At 39.7% G+C, this 26,231-nt stretch overlaps 2 protein-coding genes across 3 annotated transcripts in view; one reads left to right on the plus strand and one right to left on the minus strand.

Annotated features, from left to right (window-relative positions):
- Positions 1 to 592: 592 nt before the first annotated feature.
- Positions 593 to 4,899, minus strand: rps10 (ribosomal protein S10). Its single transcript, XM_082534620.1, has 6 exons — positions 4,790 to 4,899; positions 4,186 to 4,335; positions 2,706 to 2,880; positions 1,984 to 2,061; positions 950 to 1,005; positions 593 to 678 (listed from the first exon to the last, which is right to left on the minus strand). Exons 2-6 carry the CDS (start codon positions 4,333 to 4,335, stop codon positions 637 to 639), a joined length of 501 nt encoding a protein of 166 aa, XP_082390746.1. The 5' UTR covers positions 4,790 to 4,899; the 3' UTR covers positions 593 to 636.
- An 809-nt stretch (positions 4,900 to 5,708) lies between these two features.
- pacsin1b (protein kinase C and casein kinase substrate in neurons 1b) overlaps positions 5,709 to 26,231 on the plus strand; it is a 45,569-nt gene continuing 25,046 nt past the window's right edge. Inside the window, exon 1 of one of the 2 annotated variants that reach the window (XM_082532477.1) lies at positions 5,709 to 6,127. The gene's annotated coding sequence lies outside the window, so the exon portion shown is untranslated. Of the gene's footprint in view, positions 6,128 to 13,408; positions 13,490 to 26,231 lie in introns of those variants that run through there. The other variant, XM_082532478.1, reaches the window with a different exon arrangement.

Consider the following 26,231-nt stretch of genomic DNA (forward strand, 5'->3'; position numbering starts at 1 on the left):
TGGTAGTACTTTTTGTCAACATAGGAAAATCAATCCATTCATTTTCTTCCACTTATCCAATTTAGGGTCACACTACACCCTGGATAGGGTACCAGTCCATCACGCACAAGAGCCCAGATCCATCTTTGCTTTCAGGAAAACTATGAGAGTCAATGTTAACTTTAAAAAGAAATTTTCCTCTGTGTAAAAAGGTTATGTTGGGTTAATTATAACTTTGGCAAAAAGGCCCAATTTAGTATGCAGGTGAGTCATTGAGTCCTAGATCATTTCAACTTGACGCTACCATAACCACCTAATGTTTTCTGTGTGGACTAACAGTGAGGGAGATAACTGTAAAAATGACCCTCCACACAATTTACCCACCAGACTAACTTCCTGCCAAAAACAAAGGCATTTGTTTTTCATTTGACACCATCTCAGTCTCACTGTGGCACCTCTCTTGACACACTCATTAATTATCAAAGTATTTTAATACTCAATTAATCCTGAGCTGGTCCACCATCACATTGCTCAAATTTATAACCAACGTATGTGGACTTTCGCCTGCTCATCTTACAAAATACTTTAAGAAGAAAAGCACAAACAGACCGAGTTGTATTTGGATTTTCTTTATTGTACACAAAGAGAGAGTGAAATTTACTGAGGCTGCTGTCCTCTGCCGCGTCCAAAGCCACCTCTCTGCAACAGAAAAATGTTGTCAGTCGACCAACATGTTCAATACAAGAATCTACAAGTTTTCCAGCTGCACTGTATAAACCACATTTAGCTTTCTGACATTCCTTTTTAAAACCCATGTAAAACCGCACCCACAAATTTAGGGAGGAGAGCCTTTGTTGTTCTGCTGTAGAAAACAATTCTTATAACAGAAAAACATTCAAGATCAAGACAAGGTTTTTGTTGCCAGCCCATTTCTCAAAATACCCGCATGAAACAAAGGAAATGTACTTACAAACTGGAACTCTGTGGCAGCTCCAGCACCGGCCTCTGCCTTCTTGTCAGCACCAGCTAAAGGAGAAGTTATGAGTTAAGAGGTCAGCCAGTAACTTTCAGAAATGTCAAACTTGTTAAAACTTCACCATAACATGTCAAATATATACCAAAATTAGACAGGGGGGGTGGGGCAGTAATAATAATTTTTACTGTTGTTTTTCTTTGATAAACAAGTTTAAAGTTCACACCAGCAAATTGCCTTCTGAACATCAGAATGATGTGATGGGAGCTTCATATGCCTCATTTTTAAAATCCAAATCCTCCACATACATCGATTTTTGTCTTTGTCATACAAGCTCAATCCTTTCAATAATATATATTTGATAACATGTTTCATCTGAATCATTGTGATCAGTTTTCTAAAGGAAACATGATTTAGATTCTCACCTAAGAACATATTTAACATGTCATTTGCTTTTGTTTTGGCACAAGCACTACTGGTTTGGAAACAGGCTGTGATTTGGCTTAAAACAAACCATTTTACAACATTACATTTACCATTAACGTTTAACATTTTCCAGGGCATTGGTTTCTACCGCCATCTAAAGGTGACGTAGCCAGTGTAAAGTTTTTACATGCAGTGATTCAGACAGCCACTAGAGGTCCTCCAACTTTAAAATTTTATACAAATATACTCAAAGTTTATCGAGGTGCTCGGATGTCTGCAGATGCCTGTACTTTTTGGAGGCAGGTCATTTCAGAGCTTTGTGCGGTTACAACTATTGGTGTTAATATCTGCGTGACCAGCCTATAAGAATGAGGACTGAGGTGCTCATTCAGACAAGAGTAGACAAACTATAGGAACATGTGATGGGTCACATCACTGCATTTTCACATTTCACTCTGAAAAATCAAGACATTTTACTAATGAATAACACCACCGTATGATTTAATGATCCAAAATTACCATTTTAGTTTGCATCATTCATGTAAACATCACAAGACCACATGAGCAACTCATAATGTGACTAGTGTAGTTGGTGTTATACGTACGGGGCGCGGCAGATCGCCTGTAAGCATCTCTGTCAGCCTCCCCACGGTTAAGGCGGGCGGGCCTCTCTCCTTCCACTCCTGCAGGTAAAAAGATGACAAAACATTAAGCTCCAGTTTTCCTGGCTTTCCAAAAGAGGAAATTCAATAGGCTTTAAAATTCTTTAATTTTAATGCTAACAATTCTCACTAAATATAAGTCTTTGGACTCTGAGGTCCCTCTTTTGAGTTTATTAATGAACTACTTAAATTTGTATGCTTTACAACACCCTCTAACAGCAAGAGGAGACCATAACATTTTATGTGGCACTTAATTGCTGAAACCTCTTTAGCATATTTTCATAAGATCCAATTGAAGATGCCAATTGAAAGTGCAACTTCAGCTTCAACGAAAGGCAAGGAAATTATGAAATGAGATTGTTACGATCTAGTTCAGAAGTCAATCAAAAAACTTTCATTGATAAAGAGAAAAAAATAAACCTTATTTAGAACAGATCACACTCAGGATCCAGAACATCTAAAACAATCTGCTGAAGTTTAGATTAGCAACTTTGATTTCTGGAAAACTGTGTTTGAGCACCAGATTTTGAGTTCACAATCAGCTTCAATATCATTTATAACCTCAGGAAGCATTAACATATTAAATACTATTACTAGTATTTCTGGCTTCAGGAAATGAAAAATCAAAACTTATTAGAAACAAGCATGTATGATAGATGTTTTACCCTTGGGCCTGGGCCTTGCGGTCTCAGGGCGGGTCTGGCGGCGCAGGGTGGCGGGCACGATCTCAGGGGGAAGGTGGAGGAAGTCTCTCAGGTACTGGATGCCCTCATTGGTGAGGTACCAGTAGAAATGGCGCCAGGCAAATTGCTCCTTGACGTACCCACAGGACTTCAGAGACTGCACGGAAAAGCACAATTACCACATTATACTGACTACCACAATAAATCAGTACAAAATCTAGGTTGGTATGGCAGCACTATGCAGAAAGTATCTTTAGGCTTCTTGCTCAGGTAAGTGCACAGAAAGCAAGTAAGTGCACAACAGTGCTAACCACCACACACCATACTGCCCTACAATCATTCCAAAAGATAAAATGAACTCAGATGCAATAGATTCTGAGCCGACACCAACACCCATGTGAAAAATGTTTGAAAGAGCAAATAATCAGCCACACAACTTTACGAAACCTGAAAGGGCACAAAAGATACACATCAGTAATATCCTACTGTAAATGCCATTTGCCATGAGTGTGACGGCAGTAAAAATCAGCTAAATGTTACATCCTCTGTGAAAGCCAAAGAAAAATAAATAAAAAATAAACAGATACATGCTGATTTTTCCCCCACATACAACAGTGGACCAAATCAAACCGTCTATTAAAAAGTGGTGGGGCACACACAAAGGGGACAGGTCCTGACATTATGGCAGGCATTGCATAAAACACTGGGATGTGAGCGCCATGCACAAGGTGGCGATGGCATCAGCCACTTGTATACATTACACAGTAAACTCAAAATAAAATCAAGGACTCATAGGTGTACCAGATGACCACATGCCACAGAACTAAATGCAGCAGCCTAGGTTCGCCTTCAAGCAAAGTCCTTTTTTCTGCATGCATTCCCTTACTTCCTCTCTTCTTAACAGCTCTATATTATAAATATAAAAAGAAAAGTCTAAATCTGCACTCACTCCCGCTCTTCTGGGAGGATAGGAAGAGAGTCCCAAATTAGAGTATCCTGAATTTGCCTCGGGTTTAGCCACCCCAATCTGGACCACGCCTAAACAAAAATCTTCCCTAAGAGGTGTAATAACAACATGCCCAAACCATCTAAATTGGCTCCTTTTAATGCAGAGGAGCTTCACTTCAGAATTAACTGCTGAAAAGAAATATAATTCTCATCCCTTAACTTTCTCTAACCCAAACATGTAAGGGGGACATTGTCCAGACAGCATGGTACTGTTAAACTACTAAACAAATTTTACAGGTACACAACCAGGACTTGATATCTGGACTGACAAATGACATCTTCCCACTTAAAAACACAAACCCAGAACTTCTAAGTGATGCTCAAAACACATTCATGATCACTTTGTCACATTCCCCCACTTTCTTCTCCCCACGAGCCCATTTACAGTCACTACATCTCAGTTAATTCTAGTCTTGGTGAGAACTTTACAAGCTGGACCTTCGTTCTTTCTCACCTGCATCGCTTTCATCACGTGAAGGTTGGGTACATTCTTGTCAGCAAGCTCAGGATGCTTGGCCAGGTGGACGTCTTTCTTGGCCACCATGACTCCCTCCTTGAAGAGGAGCTCGTAGATAGCAATGCGGTTCTTCTTGGGCATCAGCATCTGCATTAAGAGACAACGTGCATCAGATCCCTGGAACTCAACCCATACTTACAGCAGCCTCAATAATAGCATGCTAACTGGCTAGCGTGCTAAGACACATCTAGTAATGAAAATCAAATCGCTGAAGAGACAATCAGCGGACGCTTTAATAATTCAACACATCACGAATTTTTGGACACATTCACATCAACAGCCACTCTGTTTTATAGAAATTAAAAGCTAATATCTGAAGACCGCGTCACAGGAGAAAAATGGCAACCGTTCGTGAACGCTGAAGCCGGGGTTACTTCTCTACTTCTAAGCCGAATATCAACAACTGAGAGGCGTTTAAGGCTAAAATACGCATATGTCTCCATTTATAATTTTAATAACAATGAAAAAACTATTATTTTTATTTCACAAAATCTGAGATGGTGAAGATTTATTTGGATTATTGCGCCGAGTCTCACTTTACCTTTCCACTTGTTAAGGGACCGGAGCCGGAAGGAAAGTTTCTCTTCGATCAGGAAGGTTTATGCTGTGGCGCGGGCCGGCTGGAAAGGCTCGCCCTCTGCTGGTGTGGAGGGGAAACGTATCCTGTGTTCAATATGGAGCTGCAAAGTTTGGGGTCATCCTTTAAAACCAGCTGCACGAGCTGATCAGCGACTTCTTCTTAGTTTAAAAAAGACGTGAAGGGCATTTCAAAACTCAACAAAATCATCCACTAGTGCTCGGTGCTTCTTCTCCTTCTGTATGACTTTGTTTATTTGTAATATTAATATTACAAATAATGAATAAATAAATAAATACAGTGATTTTTTTTTACACAGCAGTGATTCAAAGGCTTCAGAAACATGGACCCTGGATAGCAAGATGCAGCCCTCCAAGAAAAGAAAGTTACTCCTGCAGAAAATCTTCATATCTACCTGGAATATTTTTAAATATGCATAAGAGCAGACAGACCTTTTTTTTACTGAAGGGATGTGGCATTTAAAAATCAAAACAAAACAATAACCCCAAGAAATGTGTTGTATGCAGTCCATTTATTTGCATGGAAGCTTCTTTCAGAATAAAGAAGTAAAAATCTCTGGGTATTTTCCCAACCTGACTCGAAATACATTTGGTGTGTTTCATACATACATACTTTTCCTTTAAGAGTAAACAGTATTATGGGCTATTTCTACTCCATTTTTACTTTATTTTTACACAGACTACACACAGTCGCAGTGTGTTAACACACAGGCAATGAAGTATATTCAGTATAATATATAGCAAATAATTAGAATTTTTTTTCAGTTGAGTTACATCAAAAAACTTGGTATAAATGAATGATAATTTTGTGGCAGTCATGTCTGCAAGAGTGAGTAATCAAAGAAGAAATAAAAATAAGATTATTTAGATAACAGCAATTTGCCACTGTCCAAAAATACTTGTTCTTAGTACAGTGAAAAATAGAAAACATGTGCTTTCAGCTTCTCTAATACAAGGATTTCATCTTATACATATTTGACACATTTTCCTGGAAACGTTGTAATAATAATAACAACAACAATAACAATAATAATGATAATAATAATGATGATAATAATAATAATAGGAAGAAGAAAATTGGGCATTTATTTTGAAAGACCTTCCCGGAAAACAACCCCTCCGTTACGGTTGGTTTGATTTGAGCCGTCTCACCCTCCCCCATCTGGCGGCTCCTCTCAGCGGCGCGTTTACCGGCGACAGAAGGAGGCAGTCTCGGGTGATGAACGGAATTATTACATTTTGAGAGCTCAAAGGAAGCTGGATTATCAATTCGTATAAATTTGTAAGTTATTCTTGATTTCTTTCATAACCGTGTGTCTGCTATCAACAGCTAGCCACCGGCGGTTGATTTTTATGATGAAGTAGCTTAATTCAGAGCAAATATTACTGCTGTCGGCGATAACGAGGCAGCAAGCGACCGCGACGATTGCCAACGAGATTCAGTTAAAGTCCACAGATTTAAAAGTTATTTTTTTTTATAAAAGAAATACAAGTCTGCCTAAGATTTGTTATTATTTGCCTCCCTTATCTGTGCCTAAAACCCGCAGTTTGTATCTAACACCGCTGCTCTGTTCTGCTGCTTCATGACACTTATTCATATAAAAATGAGCAAAGATCAGCAAATCTACAATCTGAGTCCTTAGTAGGAGTTTCTGTGAAGAAAGTGCATGAAGCATTGGAGAGCCGGCCGGCAGCAGCCTGTGCGGGCTACTGCAGAGGGCAGGGAGGGACGTCTGAAGTAAAAAGCTTGTCCCTGGGCAAAAGCCCGTGCTTCCTCCAGACCAGCACATTTCTTTGATTTATTGCTGGAGATCAGCTGGTGGTAAATCAGGCCAGACAGGGCTGCTGACCTCCCCCTGAGCAGAGTCTCTCATCTCTAAGTGTTAGTGAGCTCTGTCCACGGTTCTGAACTCAGATCTTTGGTAGGCTCTGCTGTACAGACAGACCGTGAGAGATCAGACCACTGGAGACTGTGCATCTAGAATGCAAAAGGGAAAAAGTTGTGTAAGAACCATAGATTAAAATGTGCATCATACATCAATTTAATGTGCAATTAAAAAAAGAAACACTCAAAGAACAGTTTTGCCTTTTTTCACTTCCTGTGGTTCTGAAGGCAGCTATTAGAAACCTTCTCAGTTTGATCTTGCAAACTCCAAAGTCTGTCATTTTACCAGGAGGACTAACAGTTACATAAACATGTTCATACTGTAAGGATAAAAGTGCTGTATAAACGTGTGCGTGATTGGCTGAATGAGACTTACCAAAAGTAGAGAAGTGCCCGAATTGAGTAGAAAGGCACTGTGGAAGTACCACTCCATTTACTATGTGCTTTAATATCTGGCTGAACAGTTGTGTATTAAACTGACAACTGGGGTTGCCTGCAGCTCTTCTAATCCATTACCTGAAAGAGGACGAGGGTGTACTGCTAATTTGATTTTGAACTTCCTGAAGTAATTATTTCCCAAAATACTCTTTTAAAGTCACTTTTATTTTATTTTTTACAAAAAAAAAAAACACTTCTTCTACATTACAGAAAGCTTACTGTGTACATGTGGGTAGATGTCCTTTGCTATATGTTAACCTGGTGAGTTAATTAACCAATAATTTGGTGACAACAGTGTCAATTATTTATTAATTATTCACATTATTTGTCAATTTGAGGATCTGATGTTTTATCTTCTCCATAATTGTAAACACTTGAGATCTGACAGCTAAAAGTTGGATAAAACACCGCATTTGTGACACGTTTCTGGAGAATTGATGAAATTGTGCTTTTTTTAAATTTTTGTTTTTTACAAATAAACATTTAAAGATTAAACCTTAATTATTTTCCAAGCACAGTCTTGTCCATCCAGTGGACTGAGCTTTGCTTTGAGTCTATAAGCTTATTCAAAATCCTTTGCCTCTCATGTTGTTTACTATAAGGAAGTCTTTGCAGCTCATTTCTCATCATCAAACTTTATTCTTTTTTATTTGAAATTACTTTTCTCTTATTAAGATGTGTATTTTGTCCTTTTTTATTCTATTCTTCTAGCAGTTGTACCAAGGAAATTTCCCACATTTTGGAAAAATAAAGTGTATTGTCTATAAACTTATTATGTGAATATTAGGAAGGTTTATTCAGCTACGATGACTGGAGCAGTAATGAAAATACTAAAGACATGATAGCAGCTCAGTCCATTTAGGCATGTAGACACTGGGATTTTTTCACAACCTTTAACTTTAAGCTGAAAGGAGAGCACTTATTATAACCAAGGTATGCAGAAGAGCGTCTCTGAGTGCACGACACATTGAACTTTGAAGCAGATGGGCTGCAAAGCAGAAGACCACGCTAGGTGCCACAGATGTTGGATAAGAACAGCAAATTAAGGTTATAATTTGCATGGGCTCACCAACATCAGATAACAGAAGACTGGAAAAACCTTGTCTCATCTGATGAGTCTTAATTTTTAGGGTCAGAATTTGGTGTAAACAATATCAAAACATGGATCCACCCTAGTTTATATCATCAGATTAGGCTGATAGTGGTGGTGAAATGATGTGGGGGGATTCTCAGCACACTTTGATCCCAACCCTTTAGTACCAATTGAGCATCATTTAAATGCCACAGCCTGCCTGAATATTGATGCTGACTCTTTATGAGTGTACCTATTTTCTGGTTGCTGCTTCCAGCAGGATAATGTGCCATGTCACAAAGCTCATATCATCTCAAACTGATTTCTTGAACTTGACAATGAGTTCACTGCAATCAAATGACCTCCACAGTCACCAGATCTTAACCCAACAGAGCACCTTTGCTATTTGGAGAAATGGAAGATCCTCATTGTCTATTTGCAGCCAACAAAACTGCACGAACTGTGTGATGCTATCATCTCAATATGGATCAAAATGTCTGAGGAATGTTTCCACCACCTTTTTGGGTCTATACCAAGAAGAGTTAAGGCAGTTCTGCTGGCAAAATGAGATCCAATTGAGTACTAACAAGGTGTAGTTAATGAAGTTGCCAGCAAGTGTAATATATCATGAATTGATGCTTCACCACAACAGTGGGGTCTGCCCCACAGTTTGAGGACCACAAACTTAAAGAGGGAGGCCTGAGTGCACACATGTTAAAGAGCTTTCATTTGAGTGCCAGCTTGGATTAGTTTATCTGAAAAATTAGTGACACTCATTTGATTTGCTGCTGGTGGTTCAGCCCCTCTCCATTTTTGTAGGAAGGGTGACAGATGAAGTATCACTGTTAACGTAATCAATTAGACTAAAACCTAGCCCGTCTTTGCTTTTTGTATGAATAATTAGGGATATGTCATTCCCAGTGGGAATAGACACAACAGTTTGCTTCCAGTTGTCATTTGTACTTTCCATGATTGGCACGTCACATCTGGTGCACCCTGCCGATGTTAGACGATTGGAAGAAAGCAATTAGGCTTGAGTATTTCTTTCTATGTGTCCCTTTAGCCTTTGTAACCTAGAATATGGCTTCAGACATCCTAAGCTACTCCATCTATGTCTGGCTTTGGATGAATGCAATTAAAATTTTAATTTCATCTTAGTTGCTCTGAGAATTACCCCAACATTAAAACAGATGAGTGCTTTTGCTGCATGTTTTGAAAACTGCTGTGTGTTTGGACAAACTCTCCGGGTAATAATTTCCGTCGCTGAATGGAAGGGATCCACTTATAGCTATCTCAATATATTTTTAGTGGCTCAGGCTTTTAGGTAAACGGTTGAGAGAGCAGGGCCTTCGATTCTGCTGTGAACTAGAAGGTAATTGGTGTCTCAGATAGGATCCTCGCAGGGGATCGTGAGAGAAAGCAGGGCTGTTTTGCAAACCCTTAAAGGTTTGCATCCTCCATCCTTTAGAGCGGAAGTGACACATGAAATGATGTCGTTTTCACTTAGCTTCTCCTTAAATACCTGTAGATGAGTTGTGTTGTTTTGTGATCCAGTTGTTTTCGTGTAGTGTGGTTTCAACCAGAAAAAGAGTAGAAAAAGAATCTGCAGAAAAGTACAATTTGTTTTTTTCTGCTGCTGTTCCAATAGTAAGATGATTAGGCTCGTGTCTGCTATCTGGATCTCTTTTAACACTAAGTTTTGAGCTTTGGTCAAAACTGACTTTGTTCATGATTTTCCTGTAGACCGACTAATCAGTCAACAAATCTGTTCAGCTTAATAGATGTTTTAAATGCAGCATCTGCCTGTACATATGTGGTTTGGTATGAACCTCTCAGATCCCCCTTAAAAGCAAACCAGTAATTAAAGCCAAATCTATTGTATTTATTTACATGGGTAATATGTTAATGACTCATTTTCTGTTTCAAAATTGTCTGCCCAGCCACTGCTTGTGTTTAGGTACTGTCTGACTTCACTGCACTGTGCCTTTAGATTCTTAATCAGCACAGTCTGACAGTGACTGTGCAGTGCAGATCAGCTCCTAGCACAATCCAGACATCACATTTATACTCATATAAATTCAGTTCTTCAGCTGCTCTTTCATTACCAGGAACTAGAAGTGCTTGATAAACAGACATGTTAGAAGCAAAATATTGTAGCCATTACCTTTTCTCAGTTTTGATTTTTTTTTCCTTTTGTGAGAAAAGGTATTTTAAAGGTAAATGGGTGATTTCATAGGTTTATATTCTGTTTTTTGTGTATGTTTTGTTAACCTGACTCAGCCTTTCCCCCCAGAGGTTTAAAGCGCTACAGACCAAACAGTTAATGGGGAAAAAAATTAATTACATGCAGCCCAAGACTAAACATTTAATTTAAAAAGGCAATGAGGAAAATAATACTTAGTTGCAGTCTTTATGAAAATCTGTATTTCAAACTGGGGCTCAGGGCCCTGAAAGTTGTCCCAAGTTAAATGGATCTAAAAATAATTATAGACAAAAGCAATTATTTTTCTTGTTTTTCCTCAAATTCTAATTCATTCGCAAATTGTTTTTACCCATTAGGGCAGTACAGGCTTTCAGTCAGATGCCTCTGAAATGTAATAATTTCATCAGGCACAGTGTTTTTCCCGAGAAGACATTCTTTAGCTGTAGTTTACCACAACTCAGGTTTTTGTGAGTGTCAGTTAGAGCTTCACTGAGCAAATGCACTTGGATAAGTTGATGTGATATGTGTCACGTGATGTGCATGCCTCTATTTACTGGAGTGTAATATATCAGTGCGTATCTCTGGGGCATCTTTATTGTAGGTGTTACGTTACAAAAGGACCTCACAGCTTTAGGGGAACAAGAAGAAGCTATTAGAGGTTGTTGGCTGGAGGTTTGCTTCGGTCCTCTGAGGTTCCGGCCATCAGATTTATAGCATCAGTGAAGAGCTTAAGAGTCAAATGAGAAGGAAGGAAGAGGGCTTGATGTTGCCATAGTGACTGGGTTTGTGAAAGATGGGGTCTGTGTTTGTGTATGAAAATATATGCGTGTTTGTATGGATTAGAACTGCACCAGTTAATTTAATGACTTAAAATGTCAGAAGATACGTTTACATTAAAAAAAATATATGAAGCCTCTGAATTGGTGTTTTGTCCAAACACTAACACATATTTACATATAATAAACATCCTGTTGTAGTGATGTAGGTCATCATGTAAAATCATCAAAGCAGAACAATAGCTAAGATATTGTCAGATGTTCCAAGGCCAAAAATGAGCTTTAAACTGGCTTACTGAAAGACCCAGAAATACTCAATTCAGTGTTTTTCCAGCGTCAAAGGGGTTTTATGATAGAGAAAGCTTAACAGTAATGAACTGTCTTCTGATAATATTTTTATTAGATTAACTCTAAACCTAAGTGTTTCTTCGGCTTGTCATAAAGTGTCAATGCGCTGCACTGTGCGCGTTTGAAAAGGACGTTTCTTTCTTCTGCATGGAAAAAGTTAATTAATTAATTAAACCTACACGTTGTGTTCATAAACCATATGTGCACTGCAGAACCGAATTTGAATATAAAAGATTCCAACTTGACTGCCCCAAAGTTGCCGGTTGAACAGCAGCCGGCATAGTTTGCCCTCACCTGATTGTATCACTGATGGTGTATCCTCTGAGTTGCTCTCACTTCTAGCTGCGTGAAACGTTTATTCATGAGATCAACAGCAGAGGCTTTTGTGTGTGCATCTCATAGCTTTTAGCAGCTGCACTGAATCAGTAACTTCCATTTTCCTGCCCAGCATCAGCTTTGCTCAGTCCAGGCTTCAGTGTGTGTGTGTGTGGTTCACACTTTAACCCCAGCAGCTGAACCAGGGGTCTTCAATAAAAAGCTCACACTGCCTCTCTGCTGTGGATGATGAAAAAAAAAAAGATTATTCATTGCAAAACACTGGCATGAAGAGCACTGGGGTCCTCAAAACTTGTCCTGGATTATTGATTGAATTCTTTGAACGAAAACTGGCTCAGCTCTGAACACTTAATGGCGTTTAAAACCACAAGGTTGGACATAATATTTTTCACCGCTTGTCATCAAAACATTATACAGAATTAAAGAGGAACTAGCTCGTGGGTATTATAATGAAAGTAAATGTACTGTGACTTTCATTCTAGCCAGACTTTACTAGGCTGCTTTTATGTCTTCAATGAATCAATAAAACCAAAGTATTCAAAGAGTTTTACCAGTGCCTCACACACGGCCATGCCCCAGCACAATAATAAAACAGAAATTGTCAAATCACAGCAGGAAAAAAAGACTGCATTACAAGATTGTGTTTTTTGTACAGGGGCATAGAGCCAGACCTCTTGCCCTTTCCGTTTTTATTTGCCAGCACACTGGTCATAAATTACTTTGTGCAATTATGGGATATAACACTGGGGTCAAACAGAGCAGTCGCCCCCTGGGAAAAGCACAAGTAGATGACCCACAGATGGCACGTACAGAGGAGATGAGTGCCTGTCTGTGTGGATAGGCAGTTAGCTTTCTTTGATTCTGGGGTCCCTGCATGTTGTTATCTGCTGCTGTTTATGGCTGATGTTTTAACACTGCTCTGTCTGTTGTTGAAGCACGTAAGCACACCTGCTTGCTCTGAGTCCTCTTATTCACAGCATCACGCTAAATAACAGAAGAGCTATTTAGAATTTTCCTAAAATGTGTTGCGGCACTCATTATCATTCAGTTTTTTTCATGCACCATTCTAAAAGAAATGTTATGGCTCAGACTGCAGCGTTCGCATCAGCAAATCTGTATTGATTGAGTGGATGCAGCGCAGCTGAAATGTTACCCTGATGTTGACTCATCCCTGTCTGTGCTCCACAGATCAGGCTTTATCTGACCACCCGTGTGACTGTCTCCTCCCTTTGTCCTTTCTGCCCGTTTTAATCCCTGTGACGAGTAATTTTACGCCTTCCCTCTATCAGTCGGCCTTCCTTTAGATATGCAGTAACAGTTGTGCCTGGTTACAAGGTGCCTTTTAAGGAACGACAGTCTCCACCCTCTCTCGCGTTCAGCTAATTATTGATGGCGTAATGTGTCTTCTCAGGCATACGTCAAAGTTCACTCTTGCAGTGTGTGTTTGTAAAAGGCGTGGTAGACTGCAGGATGTGTCAGAGTTGCAGGTAAACAGACACTGTCTCTCAGTGTCAGGTGTCAGTTCTGTCAGAATTTCTCGAGGCAACGCTGTCGAGGACTGAGAGGCCACAAAGACGATAAACCAGGTTCAGTAGCCACTATGATCTGCACTGATGTGTCTGAATGTCTGCTTTTAGTCTGCTGTGTGTGTGTATTTAATGTGAAATTGCAGTGGAGGGTTTTGTTTTGTGGTTTTTTATGACTGATCCTGTGCCACACTTTAATTATGAATGGGCATTACTTTGCATGCCTTCAAATACCATTTTATTAGTAGCATTAAAGACCAATGTAACCTGTGACGTTGTCAGACAACAGTTTTAAATAAATGTTCATACTTCATACATTATGCAATTCAACTACCAACATTTTGTTCATACGTTTATTACTATTTGGTACCTGTGACTAATGTAACCTATGGCCAAAGTGTCTGGTAAGCTGCCTTTTTTCTGACTGTGTAACTGCTGCAGGTATTTCAGACTCCACACAGTCACCTCTGGATTCACAAAAGTCTCTGCAATTTTTTCTGTATAATGCCTGCAGCTAGACTTTGATCTGTAGTGCCACTGTAAGTATTCACAGTGGCTTCTTAGTGATATAACCACAGACGATTTCATTATTAAATTAGGGGAACAGACAGAATAATAGCACAAATAAGGTGTTTCCAGCTACTACATGAGTCATGTCTGCTTTTGTTTATTTTCTGGCTCTGTTGATGACCATCTGTAGCTATATTTCATTTGTGGATAAGTAACCTTAGAGTTAGTAAACACCTTTTTTCTCCTACTCGTCAATTAGATGTTTAACTGCTAACATTCTGTTTGCATCCTACTGATCATACCTGAAATGTACACCTAATTTTCTTTTCCTTATTTCCTGTGATGTATATTGTTATAAGGGTGGCTTGTCCTATAAAACATGGCTAGAATTTTGAATAATGAAACCAAATGCTTAGGCTTTAGGTGGTCTGGACCATTCTTTTTCTTCTGCTCTAGGCTCTGTGTGATGTTAGTGTGAATTAACATCCTTAAAATGGTTAATCCTTAATATCTAGGATGCCCCGGTCTGGTTGAGTAGAGGAGCTCTCAAACCTGATGCTCCAATCTTCTGTTTGGGCCAGGGCATCAGTCAGCTGAAAACTGGCTTAAAAGAAAGGTAGCCTTAAAGAGAGTGGAGATAGAACTGCTTGTTTTAGACAGATGCTCAACTGAGGGGCTTCACAAAGAATAGTATGACATAGCTATGAATTATTTTCATAAAAACAAGTTTGGTGCAGGCCAAGAATGAAAATATAGAAGAAATTAACATAATGCATGTGGCTTCAAAACTAGGCCTAGAAGATTTGAGCTGACAGACTGCCTTGTTCTCGTTGATTTCAAGTTCATTCTTTTAGAACTCTTTAGGTTTGGAGTCTGTTTTGCTACGGTATAAACACTGTTTTTGTTTTCCATTTGTTTGACTGAGTAAAGAATTTTGTAACATATTTGTACCGGGGAATGGTAAAACAGTCACTCAGGAGAAGTGCCTCTCGTCAAGGCTTATTTTGTTATAACAGCAGCTGTTAAGGGAGGCAAGAGGCATCCAGATTCTCTTTGATCATACACATTTTATTTACTTGCAGACTTCGTGTTTTCAGCTGAGACATCGGCTGTGATTCCAGAGTATTTTGCAGAGCTGGAGTCATGTTGTTTGTAGAATAAAGTTTGTACTAGGATTCAAATCTAACTTTCTTCAAGATGTAAAATACTTTTACATGTAAATGTTATGTGTAGGCCCGTTGGAGTGCACCTGTATTATATTGATCTTTTTGTCTTTACAGTGATGTGAGATCACAGAGTTTCTCCACGTGAGGTGGGGTTGTTCATCTCGTCTAACTGTTTACACAGCAGTGTGAATAATTGATGAATGTGTTTCTATTTATAGGACTTGAATGTGATGAGGGCAGCATGAACAGGTTGGTTCTGAGGGAAGAAAAAGAGTTGAATTTGAATAATGTGGACTGTACACAAGCTGAGAGGGGCAGAGGATGTGTGTTAGAGCAGTGGTCACCAACCCCCGGTCCTCGGACCGGTACCGGTCCGTGAGTCGTTTGGTACCGGGCCGCGAGAGTTGAGGCTCAGGTGTGAAATGTATGGTTTTCAGGGTTTTTATCGGTTTTCAGCGTTTTTTGTTATCGTTTTTATCGTTAACTCGGTTTTCCTGGGTCTTTTCATGTGTGTTATGAATAAATCTTCTTTTTTTCGGTACCGGTACTAGTTTTATTTTGTTGTATTTATCCGTGACACCTTAAGGCCGGTCCGTGAAAATAATGTCGGGCATAAACCGGTCCGTGGCGCAAAAAAGGTTGGGGACCGCTGTGTTAGAGTGTATTAAAATTTCACATAGTGGACATCATTATTTGATCTTTGTCTAACTGGCTTCATAAGGCAAGGTGCAGTGTTGCTAATCTTTTGTCAGCTTTCTTTCGTTAATTTTGTCAGCTTTTTGTAACAAATCAAGAGTCTCACATATACAGACTGTGAGGAACTGAGTTGTTGGCCTACATTACATATTACACACATATTTTTATATACATAAAAAATAGGGGTGCAACGATATTCGTATCGATATTGAACCGTTCGATACAGTGCTTTCGGTTCGGTACGCATATGTATCGAACAATACAATTTTTTTCAATTTTTTTTTTTCAATTTTTTTTTTTTTTTTTTTTTTTTGTGTCCCGTTTGGATCTATAGCCATCAGAATTGTTGTCTTGAGGCCAAGAAAGATGCCAAGATGATTTATTTTAAGTGGATCATCATATTGGTCCATTTGATTGACCTTTATTATAATTATGAATTTATTTTATTTTCAGTTGCAAACGGGACAGACATGACTGTGGGATAGGACAGGGGGAAAGAATGAAAGAAAGAGGGGGAGAGAAAGAAAGAAAACCAAAGGGGAGAAAAAAAAAAGAAGAACAATACAAAATTTGTAATTTATTTTATCAACTTTCCTTCTGACGATGCTGTCTGTGTTGAGCGCTCAGTGAATCTGCATTTGACTACTCCGCCTAGGCTCGAGAGTGCAGCCTAGGCGGAGTAGTCGAACGCAGATTCACTGAGCACTCAACACAGACAGGATGGTCAGAAGGAAGAGCGCAGGGCAAGCTAGCGAGACAGAAGTGGACCTCCCCACCCTCATTCAGATCTGGCATTTGGAATTATTTTGGTTTTCATGTGACGTATGACCCTGAAGGTAAGCGAGTCATGGACTAAAGTAAAACAGTATGTTGGATGTGCCATGCAATGCTCAATTACATGGGTGGGAGCTAGTGTGTTAGCGCAGTTAGCTCGTTAACGTGTTGGCCGTCTAGCCCCTCTGTATAGGGTAGCTCGATAACGGAGATTTGCCGTGTTGTGGCGTTAAGGTTATTTCAACGAGATTAACCTGAAAGCACTAGTGGGAACACAACGAATATGACTGCACATTTACACCGACATCATCCTAGTGCAAAGACAAAAACAACAAGCATGCATGCTACAAACTTTAGCCGAGTCATTTAGACAGCTGTTAGCACAGGATTCTCCTTATGGAGACCTGATATGTTTAATATGCTGCTGAGAATATAGCCCAGAAGAAGCGGATAGTATAGCTTTTATTTTGGAAAGAGACATTTCTCTGTAATAAACTCTCTTTTCCAAAGATGAGTGATTCCTCAATCAGATACAGGGCTCGCAATATCGCTAGCCCGACGTCCCCTGCCTGTCGGGCTATTGTAGGAAGGAAAAATATATGTCAATGCTTTTGCATTCTTTCAGAAATGTAGCTGGGTAATTATGTCATTGGCATCGGTGAGCCACTGTCAATATGTGACATATTGAAATCGTGTTTGAATTTGCGCTTGTTTTTTTGCTTTCACTTTGCAATCGCGCGAACTGTGTATAGAGAGCGACAGCACTGATCTGTGAGTGATGATAATTTGTGCACCAATTCCTCTGACATCGTCTTATTAATTGTTAGCTTACTATGCAAACATGACAAGTGAAATCTCCCGCAGCTTAAACATGTGAGAGGTTGATCGCGCAGAGAATCGCTGAGCTTATGTGAGTGCGGCAGGATATATATTTCACTACGATGACCTGGATGATTGAGAACCTTCACAGACAGATATATATTTTAGTTCTGCTGAGCCAAATAAGACAGGTCAGGGTGAAGAAGTGACAGCCAAAGAAAAGCTTACCACAAAACGGAGAAGTTATGACAAATCAGACTATAAGGCAAAAAGAAAGTGCAGCTTTATGGTTTCATGGACAAAAGAATTTCTGTGGCTGCAATATGACGAGCTAAAAAACAACACGCACAAGGGTTAGGGTTAAATTTAAAAACTGTACTTTTGTGTTAAAATATATATTTATAATTTTAATAAATGACAAATTAAAAAGGCATGAACATTTTTTTTTTGTATCGAAAAAATATCGAACCGTGACACCAAAGTATCGAACCGAACCGAACCGTGAATTTTGTGTATCGTTGCACCCCTAATAAAAAATTAAAATGACTACAAAACTTAAAAACTGAGTTCCAGCATCAACAGAAATGAGCTAGCAAGACATTCGGGGGATTAAGTAAGACTATTGTAAAGAATAACTAAGCAATCAATTAGCAGAAATATGAAGAAGTGAACAAACTGCCCTTCCAACCCCAGTGCCAGAATAACACAGTGCAATCCAATTAACAGCAAACACCAATTAGGCAGCTCTTTTGCAGCTGGGGCTCACTAGCCTGCCATCTCTAACTGTAACCACCCAGCAGCTGATAAACAAAAAAATAATAATTAATGTTCAGTTATATGCTTAACTTTTGTTCTGAATTCCTTGTTAATTATTAAATATTTTATAGCTGCCCTGTTAGTAGCAGAGGAATGCTCTCTGGCCATCATACAAATTCCCAGCAGCTTACGTCAGTTTATCTCAGGGTCACCTACACACTTAGTATCATTGTAATCTCCCTATGACATAATCAATACTTGCCTTTTACGGCAGTCTACTGAAGGAATTAATGCCGTAATAAAATTAAGCTTTTTTTCTTTTTTACTTCTGAAGGATTTGTTTTAAATCTTGAAAGAGTTTGGTCCTTCCTAGTTCTGTAGCTTTTCCTTCTGATCTTCCCTCCCTCCTTTTGTTTAGAAATCAGAACTAACTTTGACGTTGCATCATCTTCTCAGCCTTTGTGAAGCTATGAAGCCTTTGTGTGGGTCGTGGAGCGTACTGTGATCACCCATTTTAAATGTCAACAACAGATCACACGGACAATTTATGATTAATGCCTTGCTGAACTAGCGTAGGAGTAGCGTTATGAACTGTGATTTAATCATTTTTTTTAATATAAGTCCATTTATTCAAATACAGAAACAGAAAAACATTGATTCATCTGTAGGTTGCAATTTCATACCTGTTAATCTCTTATCTTGAACACAACTTGATCGGGAACGGGTTGGGTCTGCCTTATAAGTCTGTGAAGGTTCTCAGTCATCCAGGTCATCGTAGTCAAAGGAGCTTGCAAAGAAAAGCGTCTGGACTTCTTTAAGTTACTTGAAGACGTTTCACCTCTCATCCGAGAAGCTTCTTCAGTTCTAAGGTCAAATGGTGGAGAGTCCCAGATATAAACCTAGTGGGAGTATCCCCCCACAGAGGGACAAAAGGACCCTACACCACCGGGCAGAACATGTTCCCTCTAAGCCTGAAGGAAAAAAGAAGGAACACACACATGTAAAGGAAGCACTCAAAACGTGCGGCTATCCTAAATGGGCGTTCTTAAAGTCAGCAAAGAGGCACAGAAAAGAAGATCAGACACCAGCGAGGGAGGATAAGAAAGACAGACGCAACAACATTGTCATCCCCCATGTAGCCGGTGTATCAGAAAAACTCAGGAGAGTTTTCTCCAAGCACGACATCCCGGTGCATTTCAGACCCAGCAAGACGCTCAGACAAAAACTGGTTCACCCGAAAGACAAAACGCCAAAACACAGATTTAACAATGTGGTGTATGCTGTACAGTGCAGCGAGGAATGCTCAGACCTCTACATTGGAGAGATCAAACAGCCACTTCACAAGCGCATGGCACAACACAGAAGAGCCACCTCCACAGGACAAGACTCAGCAGTCCATCTGCATCTTAAGGATAAAGGACACTCTTTCGAGGATGCCAATGTTCACATTTTGGACAGAGAGGACAGATGGTTTGAAAGAGGAGTGAAATAAGCCATCTATGTCCACTGTGAGCGACCATCTTTGAACAGAGGCGGTGGTTTACGACACCAACTCTCTGCCATCTATAATCCAGTTTTGAGATCCCTTCCCAGATGCCTTAACGCCCACTCACATCCTGGGCCATCTGATCTCAGGAATTCGCATGATAAGGTGGGGCCAGGTTTCACAATGAACTCACCCGAAACTCTGGCTGATTGGGACCCACACCCAGTTTCACACCTTGGCTCAGGCGATTAGAGGATCATCAGGGGGTCCTTTTGTCCCTCTGTGGGGGGTTACTCCCACTAGGTGTATATCTGGGACTCTCCACCATTTGACCTTAGAACTGAAGAAGCTTCTCGGATGAGAGGTGAAACGTCTTCAAGTAACTTAAAGAAGTCCAGATGCTTTTCTAAGCTCCTTTGTCTGCCTTATAAGTTACAGTGAAGTACTCAAGTAAGAAGCGTCCTTGTACAGACCTTTAATCATCCTGTGTGTTTAGTCGAGCTTTTCAGGTTCCTTGGTATATATTGACCTCCTTCTCTGTTAATTTAGTGTTAGTATATCCTGTAAAAATATATGCTTTTAGACTGATTTATAGACGTTGCCTTTTGCCTTACTTCCATTTCTGTGGATGACCACTGTGTGCTCAGATTTTTGACTATGCTTTCCCTCTTCTTGCCCTGTATTTGCATCCTCCCCTTGCAACCTTGTTAGTTAGACACAGGTTTTTCTTACAATTGGACATTGAGAGTCAGTAGCATCACAGTCATAGCAGTTGCACTTTTGCGTACCTGAATCTTTTTTTCTGTTTCTACACTGTGTACAGACTCGCTTAACAACACGATGCTGAAGACCTCCGTAGGTGAACATTTTTTTTCTTTTACACAGAAAACTGATCAGAAATCAATAAAGAATCAGACTTGTAGACCTGATAATTGCATTGGTGTCACTGAAATCGTATCGATATGCATACGTATCTGGGACAATCTAAACAAGCTAGGTCCACTTAAAGACCCAAGACCTCAACACCATCTGATAGAACCTGAGAGTAACAGTGTCTGTATTAACAGTGATTAAATCATATATGATTATGATATATATGATTAAACCATGTAGAACCAGGGCTCGCAAAATTTCAAAATCCCTGATAGCCCTTCGAGCAGGCACTCTTCAGTTTTTGGTAGCCCAAAATAATTTATTTAGCCCGAATAAAAAAAAGAGGACAATTTTTTGATTGATGTTTTGTTTCCTTTACAATATTATACATGGAAACAAAACATCAATCTAAAAATATTCAAAACACAAATTACAACAACAAATTACAATCATCAACTCAAATATTTGGTCCTAATTGAACAGAAATTTCTATGAACTTGCAAGAACTGTGTAGAATATGAATGTCAGATCCTGAATTTGAAATTTCCACTGAAATCACAGGTAAGAGGCAAGTGGAACCAAGATCTAGGACATTTGCTTTTTGAAGTTTGCAAAGACTGCTAAATTTTGCCAATGGTAGTTCACTCTTTGCAACATAGTACGCTGTTTTAAACTGATTTTCAGGTTTATTTTTAGTATGGTATTTGCAATTGGTGTTTGTTCTAGGAAAGATACTGCAGACTGAGCAATAATGCATTTCTTGCATTTCTCATGGGTTCTGATGGGGTCTTTCTTAAAATGACTGGTCCCAGTAACAAAGGCGGTTGTCGACTCAGAAATCGAGGGAAACTCACAACACACCCGGCAGAACATTATGTTATTTAGCTCGTCATATTCCAGCCACATAAATTCTTTTGTCCATTAAACCAAAAAAGCTGCGCTTTCTATTTGCCTCGTAGTCTGATTTGTCATAACTTTTCCGTTTTGTGGTAAGCTTTTCTTTGGCTGTCCCTTCTTCACCCTGACCTGTCTTGTTTGGCTCTAAAGAACTAAAATACCTGCGTAAATCCATCTGCTTTTACACACATACTTACATAACAATCAGCAATTCTCTGCGCAATCAACCTCTCACATGTTTAAGCTTGCTGCAGGAGATTTCACTTGTCATGTTTGATAGTAAGCTAACGATTGATAAGACGATGCCAGAGGAATTGGTGCGCAATTAATCTGTGACTTACCAATCAGTGCTGCTGTTCTTTATACACAGTTTGCGCCATCGCAAAGTGAAAGTGAAAGCAAAAAACAAGCACAAATTTAAACGCGATTTCAATGTGTCACATATTGACAGTGGCTCATTGATGCCGATGACATAATTACTCAGCTACATTTGCGAAAGAATGCAAAAGCATTGACATATCCTTCCTTCCTATGATAGCCCGACGGGCAAGGCTGAGGTGGATTTTGATAGCCCGACTGGAAAAATCGCTAGCCCCGGGACGTCGGGCTAGCAATTTTGCAAGCCCTGAGAACTGTGGTGGAGCTTGGTTGCATTTTCTGAAGGGTTTCAGTTGATGGGGGCTGGCGGGGAGATCAAGTGATCTGCCACATTTGCTGTAGAAGTTGACTTTGTAAGCTTCGTAAGCTTGACTTATGCCACACTACAAAGCTCCTCCAGTATTGGTCTAAAGAAATGTGACTTTAAGTTTCTGCCTGTACTAAATCTGAAAAAGTCCAATTATCAACTTCAATAATTATTTTATAGTCGTTTCATGCTTTTATACAATCATATAGATGTCTCTCTTTTGCTGAATAGTCTTATTTTAACATGACCAGTCAAAGGTTACCTAAACACAATCTTTGTATGCATTTTATTTAACAATATGATCACTGAACACCTCACACACCAAAGTAAAGCATCCCCAGTGCTCAGCCCTGCAGCTTGTCTCCCCCCACCCTGCGTTTTCTCTTCCTCTTCTCTGTCCTCTGCTACTCTGTCTGAGCCATTCAGGCACAACACCATAGGATTATCTCTCTCTCAGTGAAGCAGGCACACACGTAAAGTTTGCTGATCATATCAGAGATTTGAGTTCTCGGCTCCTGTTTTCCTGCTATGCACACTGATGCACCGTGGCTTTGTCAGACAGAGAGGACGGCAGGCAGCACTGAGCAATAATAAACAGATACGAGGGGTGGAGAGGAAGAGAGGGGCTGCCTTCTGGAGAAGCCCACGTGTCTTTTTTTTCTCCTAGCCATTAGCCGCTGTTGATGGAGGACTCGGGGTAAGCTTTTGTTGCTTCTTGGTGGGCTGTGCTCTCGTACTCTTGCGGTCTTTTGACAGCCTTTGTCTGGGGGTTTTACTCTTTTGATGCGTTGATGCCACTGGCCTTTCACCCTGGAAATTGTAATGCTTTTTGATGCTTATGCACTTGCAGTGGAGGGATAGGAATTCCTGATGCTCTTCCTTGTTTTTTGAGGATGCGGATCCAAGATTGCAGGTTATACTTGGGAAAAAGTCAAGAGTTAAACAAAGCAGCGTGATGGTAATTCATTTTAGAGGTTGCCGCCACTGTTTGAGGTTGTATATGCATGTGCGGGTTGGTATGAATGCATTGTTTCTGCTCACAATGAATAACTCATTGCATGATTTTACTTCAATTTAGATACAGTCATATTTATATAATAGTGTCTGTGTCGCCTTTATCGTTACTTGACTTTAATGAAAAGTGGGAGAAGCTGTTCAGCGGTTGTTTTCCCGCACTGCGATCTGCCTTTATGCACGCGAAGCAAAGGGCTATCCACAACAAAAGCCCCTCTCGGCATGTAGCTAATGGATTAACCAGGCATGATAAACACCCACTTCTTTACCCCACTCCCCACGCTGCATTGCTGCCCAGTTTGTTTTGCCCAGATTTGCCAGGTTACATCATAGCAGAAATTCCCCTTGATTATTTGTTTATTTATGGAGTAGTAAGCTCTGGGGGGGGTGGGGGTGTCCAACCAATTTCCTCCCTCACTTCATCTCGGCTTTTTATTGTCAAAGGTGTCACTCCATCCTTTTCTCCATGGTTGACCCAAATAACCACGCAGCTTCTGCCCCTCCCCCTGACTTCTTATCAAAACACATCACTGGTGCTTCTCTTTCCATTGTTTCATATTCTTCTCTGAGGCATCAAACATTTTGCTCTTAATAGCTTTTGTATCGTTTTTGTTGTTTAATGCAACAGTAATCTGTCTGCTAATATATTGAGCTTTCCCAAAACAGATTTTAATTTGGTTTCCATATTCACAGTGCGTGGTGTGTGGAACAAAATGATGTAAATAATTTAACATGTCAAGAAAAGTGCTATGTCTTGCCAATCATTACATGTTGCTACTCTCATTTGTCTGTGATCAGTAACCATTTAGATTTGCATAAACACTGGAAGCAGGTGGAAACAGCCAGCCTGCTCTTGCCAAAACACATTAGCCATCCACATAATATATCAGGTTTGTGTAATCTTTACAAGGCAAAATGTAAATATTACAAGCTGTGGTTTCATGCAGAGTTAGAGGTAGGACTGTTTCTTTGCTTTTTACCTGGCACACAGCCCCCTCGTGAAACAATAACCTTAAAAAAACATAATAGAATTTGTTTTAGATGGAGCCAAAGTTAGCTATGGATTTTCCCTTTTGTACTGTTTCACCCGGTTTCCAATCTACTTCGCAAAGCCAAGTCATTAGATTTATGTTTAGCAAGAGTCATTAAAGCAGCGTTGATTTATATCCATATAGATCCATATAGATCTATGTATATATAACTCAGAGAAAGAAAGAGAATATTTCTCAAAATGTTGGTTTAACATACAAAGTTTGTCATTCCTGACAGATTCACTGGTCCATTTCTCTGCATTCCTGGTTAGTCCCTACAAAATACATGTAAAAATAAATTGCTCCATATTTAACATCAATACAGTGTCACAGAGGAAATTAGATTCTCTGACTGTAACATGACTTGTCTGGGGATGTTTTGTCTTCCCACGGTGGCTGTAGATGACATTTTACTTGCATTTCATGTTCATATCATTTGCATTTTATCTTGATCAGCATTCCAAATATTGTGGTTTGTTTGTAAATGTTGTTTGTAGGTCTTGTTTCATATGCAGACATTCACATCTTGCTACATATATTTATTAAAAAGGAAGCCCCTGTGTCTCTGATGCTTGCAAATATCTAAAGAAAATTAAGTTTGGAATGTTTTGATCAATATGCAGTGGAACAAACTAGCAGCCTATGCCTACGCAAGCAGTCTGGTTTCTCCCAGAGGAGATTATCCTGCAGTTATTGCTACAACGGCTAATCCAGGATTCTGTTTTATGCGCTTCCTTTTGTTCAGACTGAAGTGTTTTAAACGATTGTCTGTAAAACTGAAACTTACCAAATTCCCAACCCTATGCGGTTACAATTACAAGAAGGCTAAAAGAGTGCCAATCAGGACTGATGAGTTTGTGTTTGGCAACCTACCCCAAAAAAACAGCAAAGCGATGTCATTTTTGTTGGTACCTTCTCAAACATGGGAATTTCTCATTACACAAGCTGTCAGTGTACAAGTAATAATAATAATAATAATGGATTGCATTTATATAGTGCTTTTCGGGGCCCTCAAAGCGCTGTACAATTCCACTATTCATTCACTCTCACATTCACACACTGGTGGAGGCAAGCTACAGTTGTAGCCACACAAGTGTATAAGTATAGTAGTGTAGAAGTATTACAAATGTCATGAATCGCTGTGCGGCAGGCAGGAGTTGGACCCAAAATGTAGGACTCAGAGACTCAGGGGATGAACTCAAAATTACAGCTTTATTTGCTGGTCACAGAAAACGAGCATACAAAACTAAACTGGGAAAATATAAACTCACACTTTACAGAGAGGCACACGAGGAAACACACAGCTTGAGGGACAACACGACACTGACTCAGAGAAACACAGGGTTTAAATACACTGGGAAGTAACGAGGGGAATGAGACACAGAAGGAGGGCACAGCTGGGAGAAATCAGGACTGACGAGGCAAGCAAAGCAGGACGCATTCACATAAGACACGGACCTTCAAGGTAAAACAGGAAGTATCACACAGAGACGCGAACTTGACACAGTGGAGACAGCAACTAAGAAACACAGAGACATAAACCATAAGGCAGAGGTCTAAGAACCAAAATACACAGAGGGAAATACTAAGCTTGGAACACAAGAAACTAGACTTGAGGGAGTAACAAAAGACCAACCATAAGAACATAATGCACACTGCAGAGTGACAGAAAACAAGAAACTCAAACATGCAAAGACACACACTTACACAGAACAGAGGGGGCACAGAGAAACATGAAGGGCAAGGGATCAAAACTAGAAACGATAGAATAACTCACAAGTACAATAATACAAAAAATCACAAAGAACTAAAAACGCTGGGTCAGGAGACACAGGACCCTGACAACAAAAGTAAACTGAGTAGTTCTCAGGCACATTTATTGAAATATTAAAGATATATTTCCAAAACGAGATAGAGGTAGCTGCTGCAAAACACTCTAATTAACCTAATAAATGCCCCAGACCTTCAGTTTAACAACAAAACAACAAGTTCCTTTCACCATCAAATAGTCATGTTTTTTAGTTTGCATGAAAGGAAGTGTGTTCATTGTCTTTTAATTCCCTAAAAGTATTGCCTTTCATATTTCCTGACTAAT

Source organism: Aulonocara stuartgranti (genome assembly GCF_965226115.1).
Source record: "Aulonocara stuartgranti genome assembly, chromosome: 5".
In the NCBI taxonomy this organism is placed as follows: domain Eukaryota; kingdom Metazoa; phylum Chordata; class Actinopteri; order Cichliformes; family Cichlidae; genus Aulonocara; species Aulonocara stuartgranti.

Bases quoted from the DNA above. Each gene is read 5' to 3' on its own strand.
- rps10 (XM_082534620.1), bottom strand. From the start codon at position 4,335: ATGCTGATGCCCAAGAAGAACCGCATTGCTATCTACGAGCTCCTCTTC. The intron at 2,881-4,185 runs GTGAGAAAGAAC...TTTTCCGTGCAG, and splicing joins ACGTGATGAAAGCGATGCAG to TCTCTGAAGTCCTGTGGGTA. The intron at 2,062-2,705 runs GTAAAACATCTA...TTTTACCTGCAG, and splicing joins CGCAAGGCCCAGGCCCAAGG to GAGTGGAAGGAGAGAGGCCC.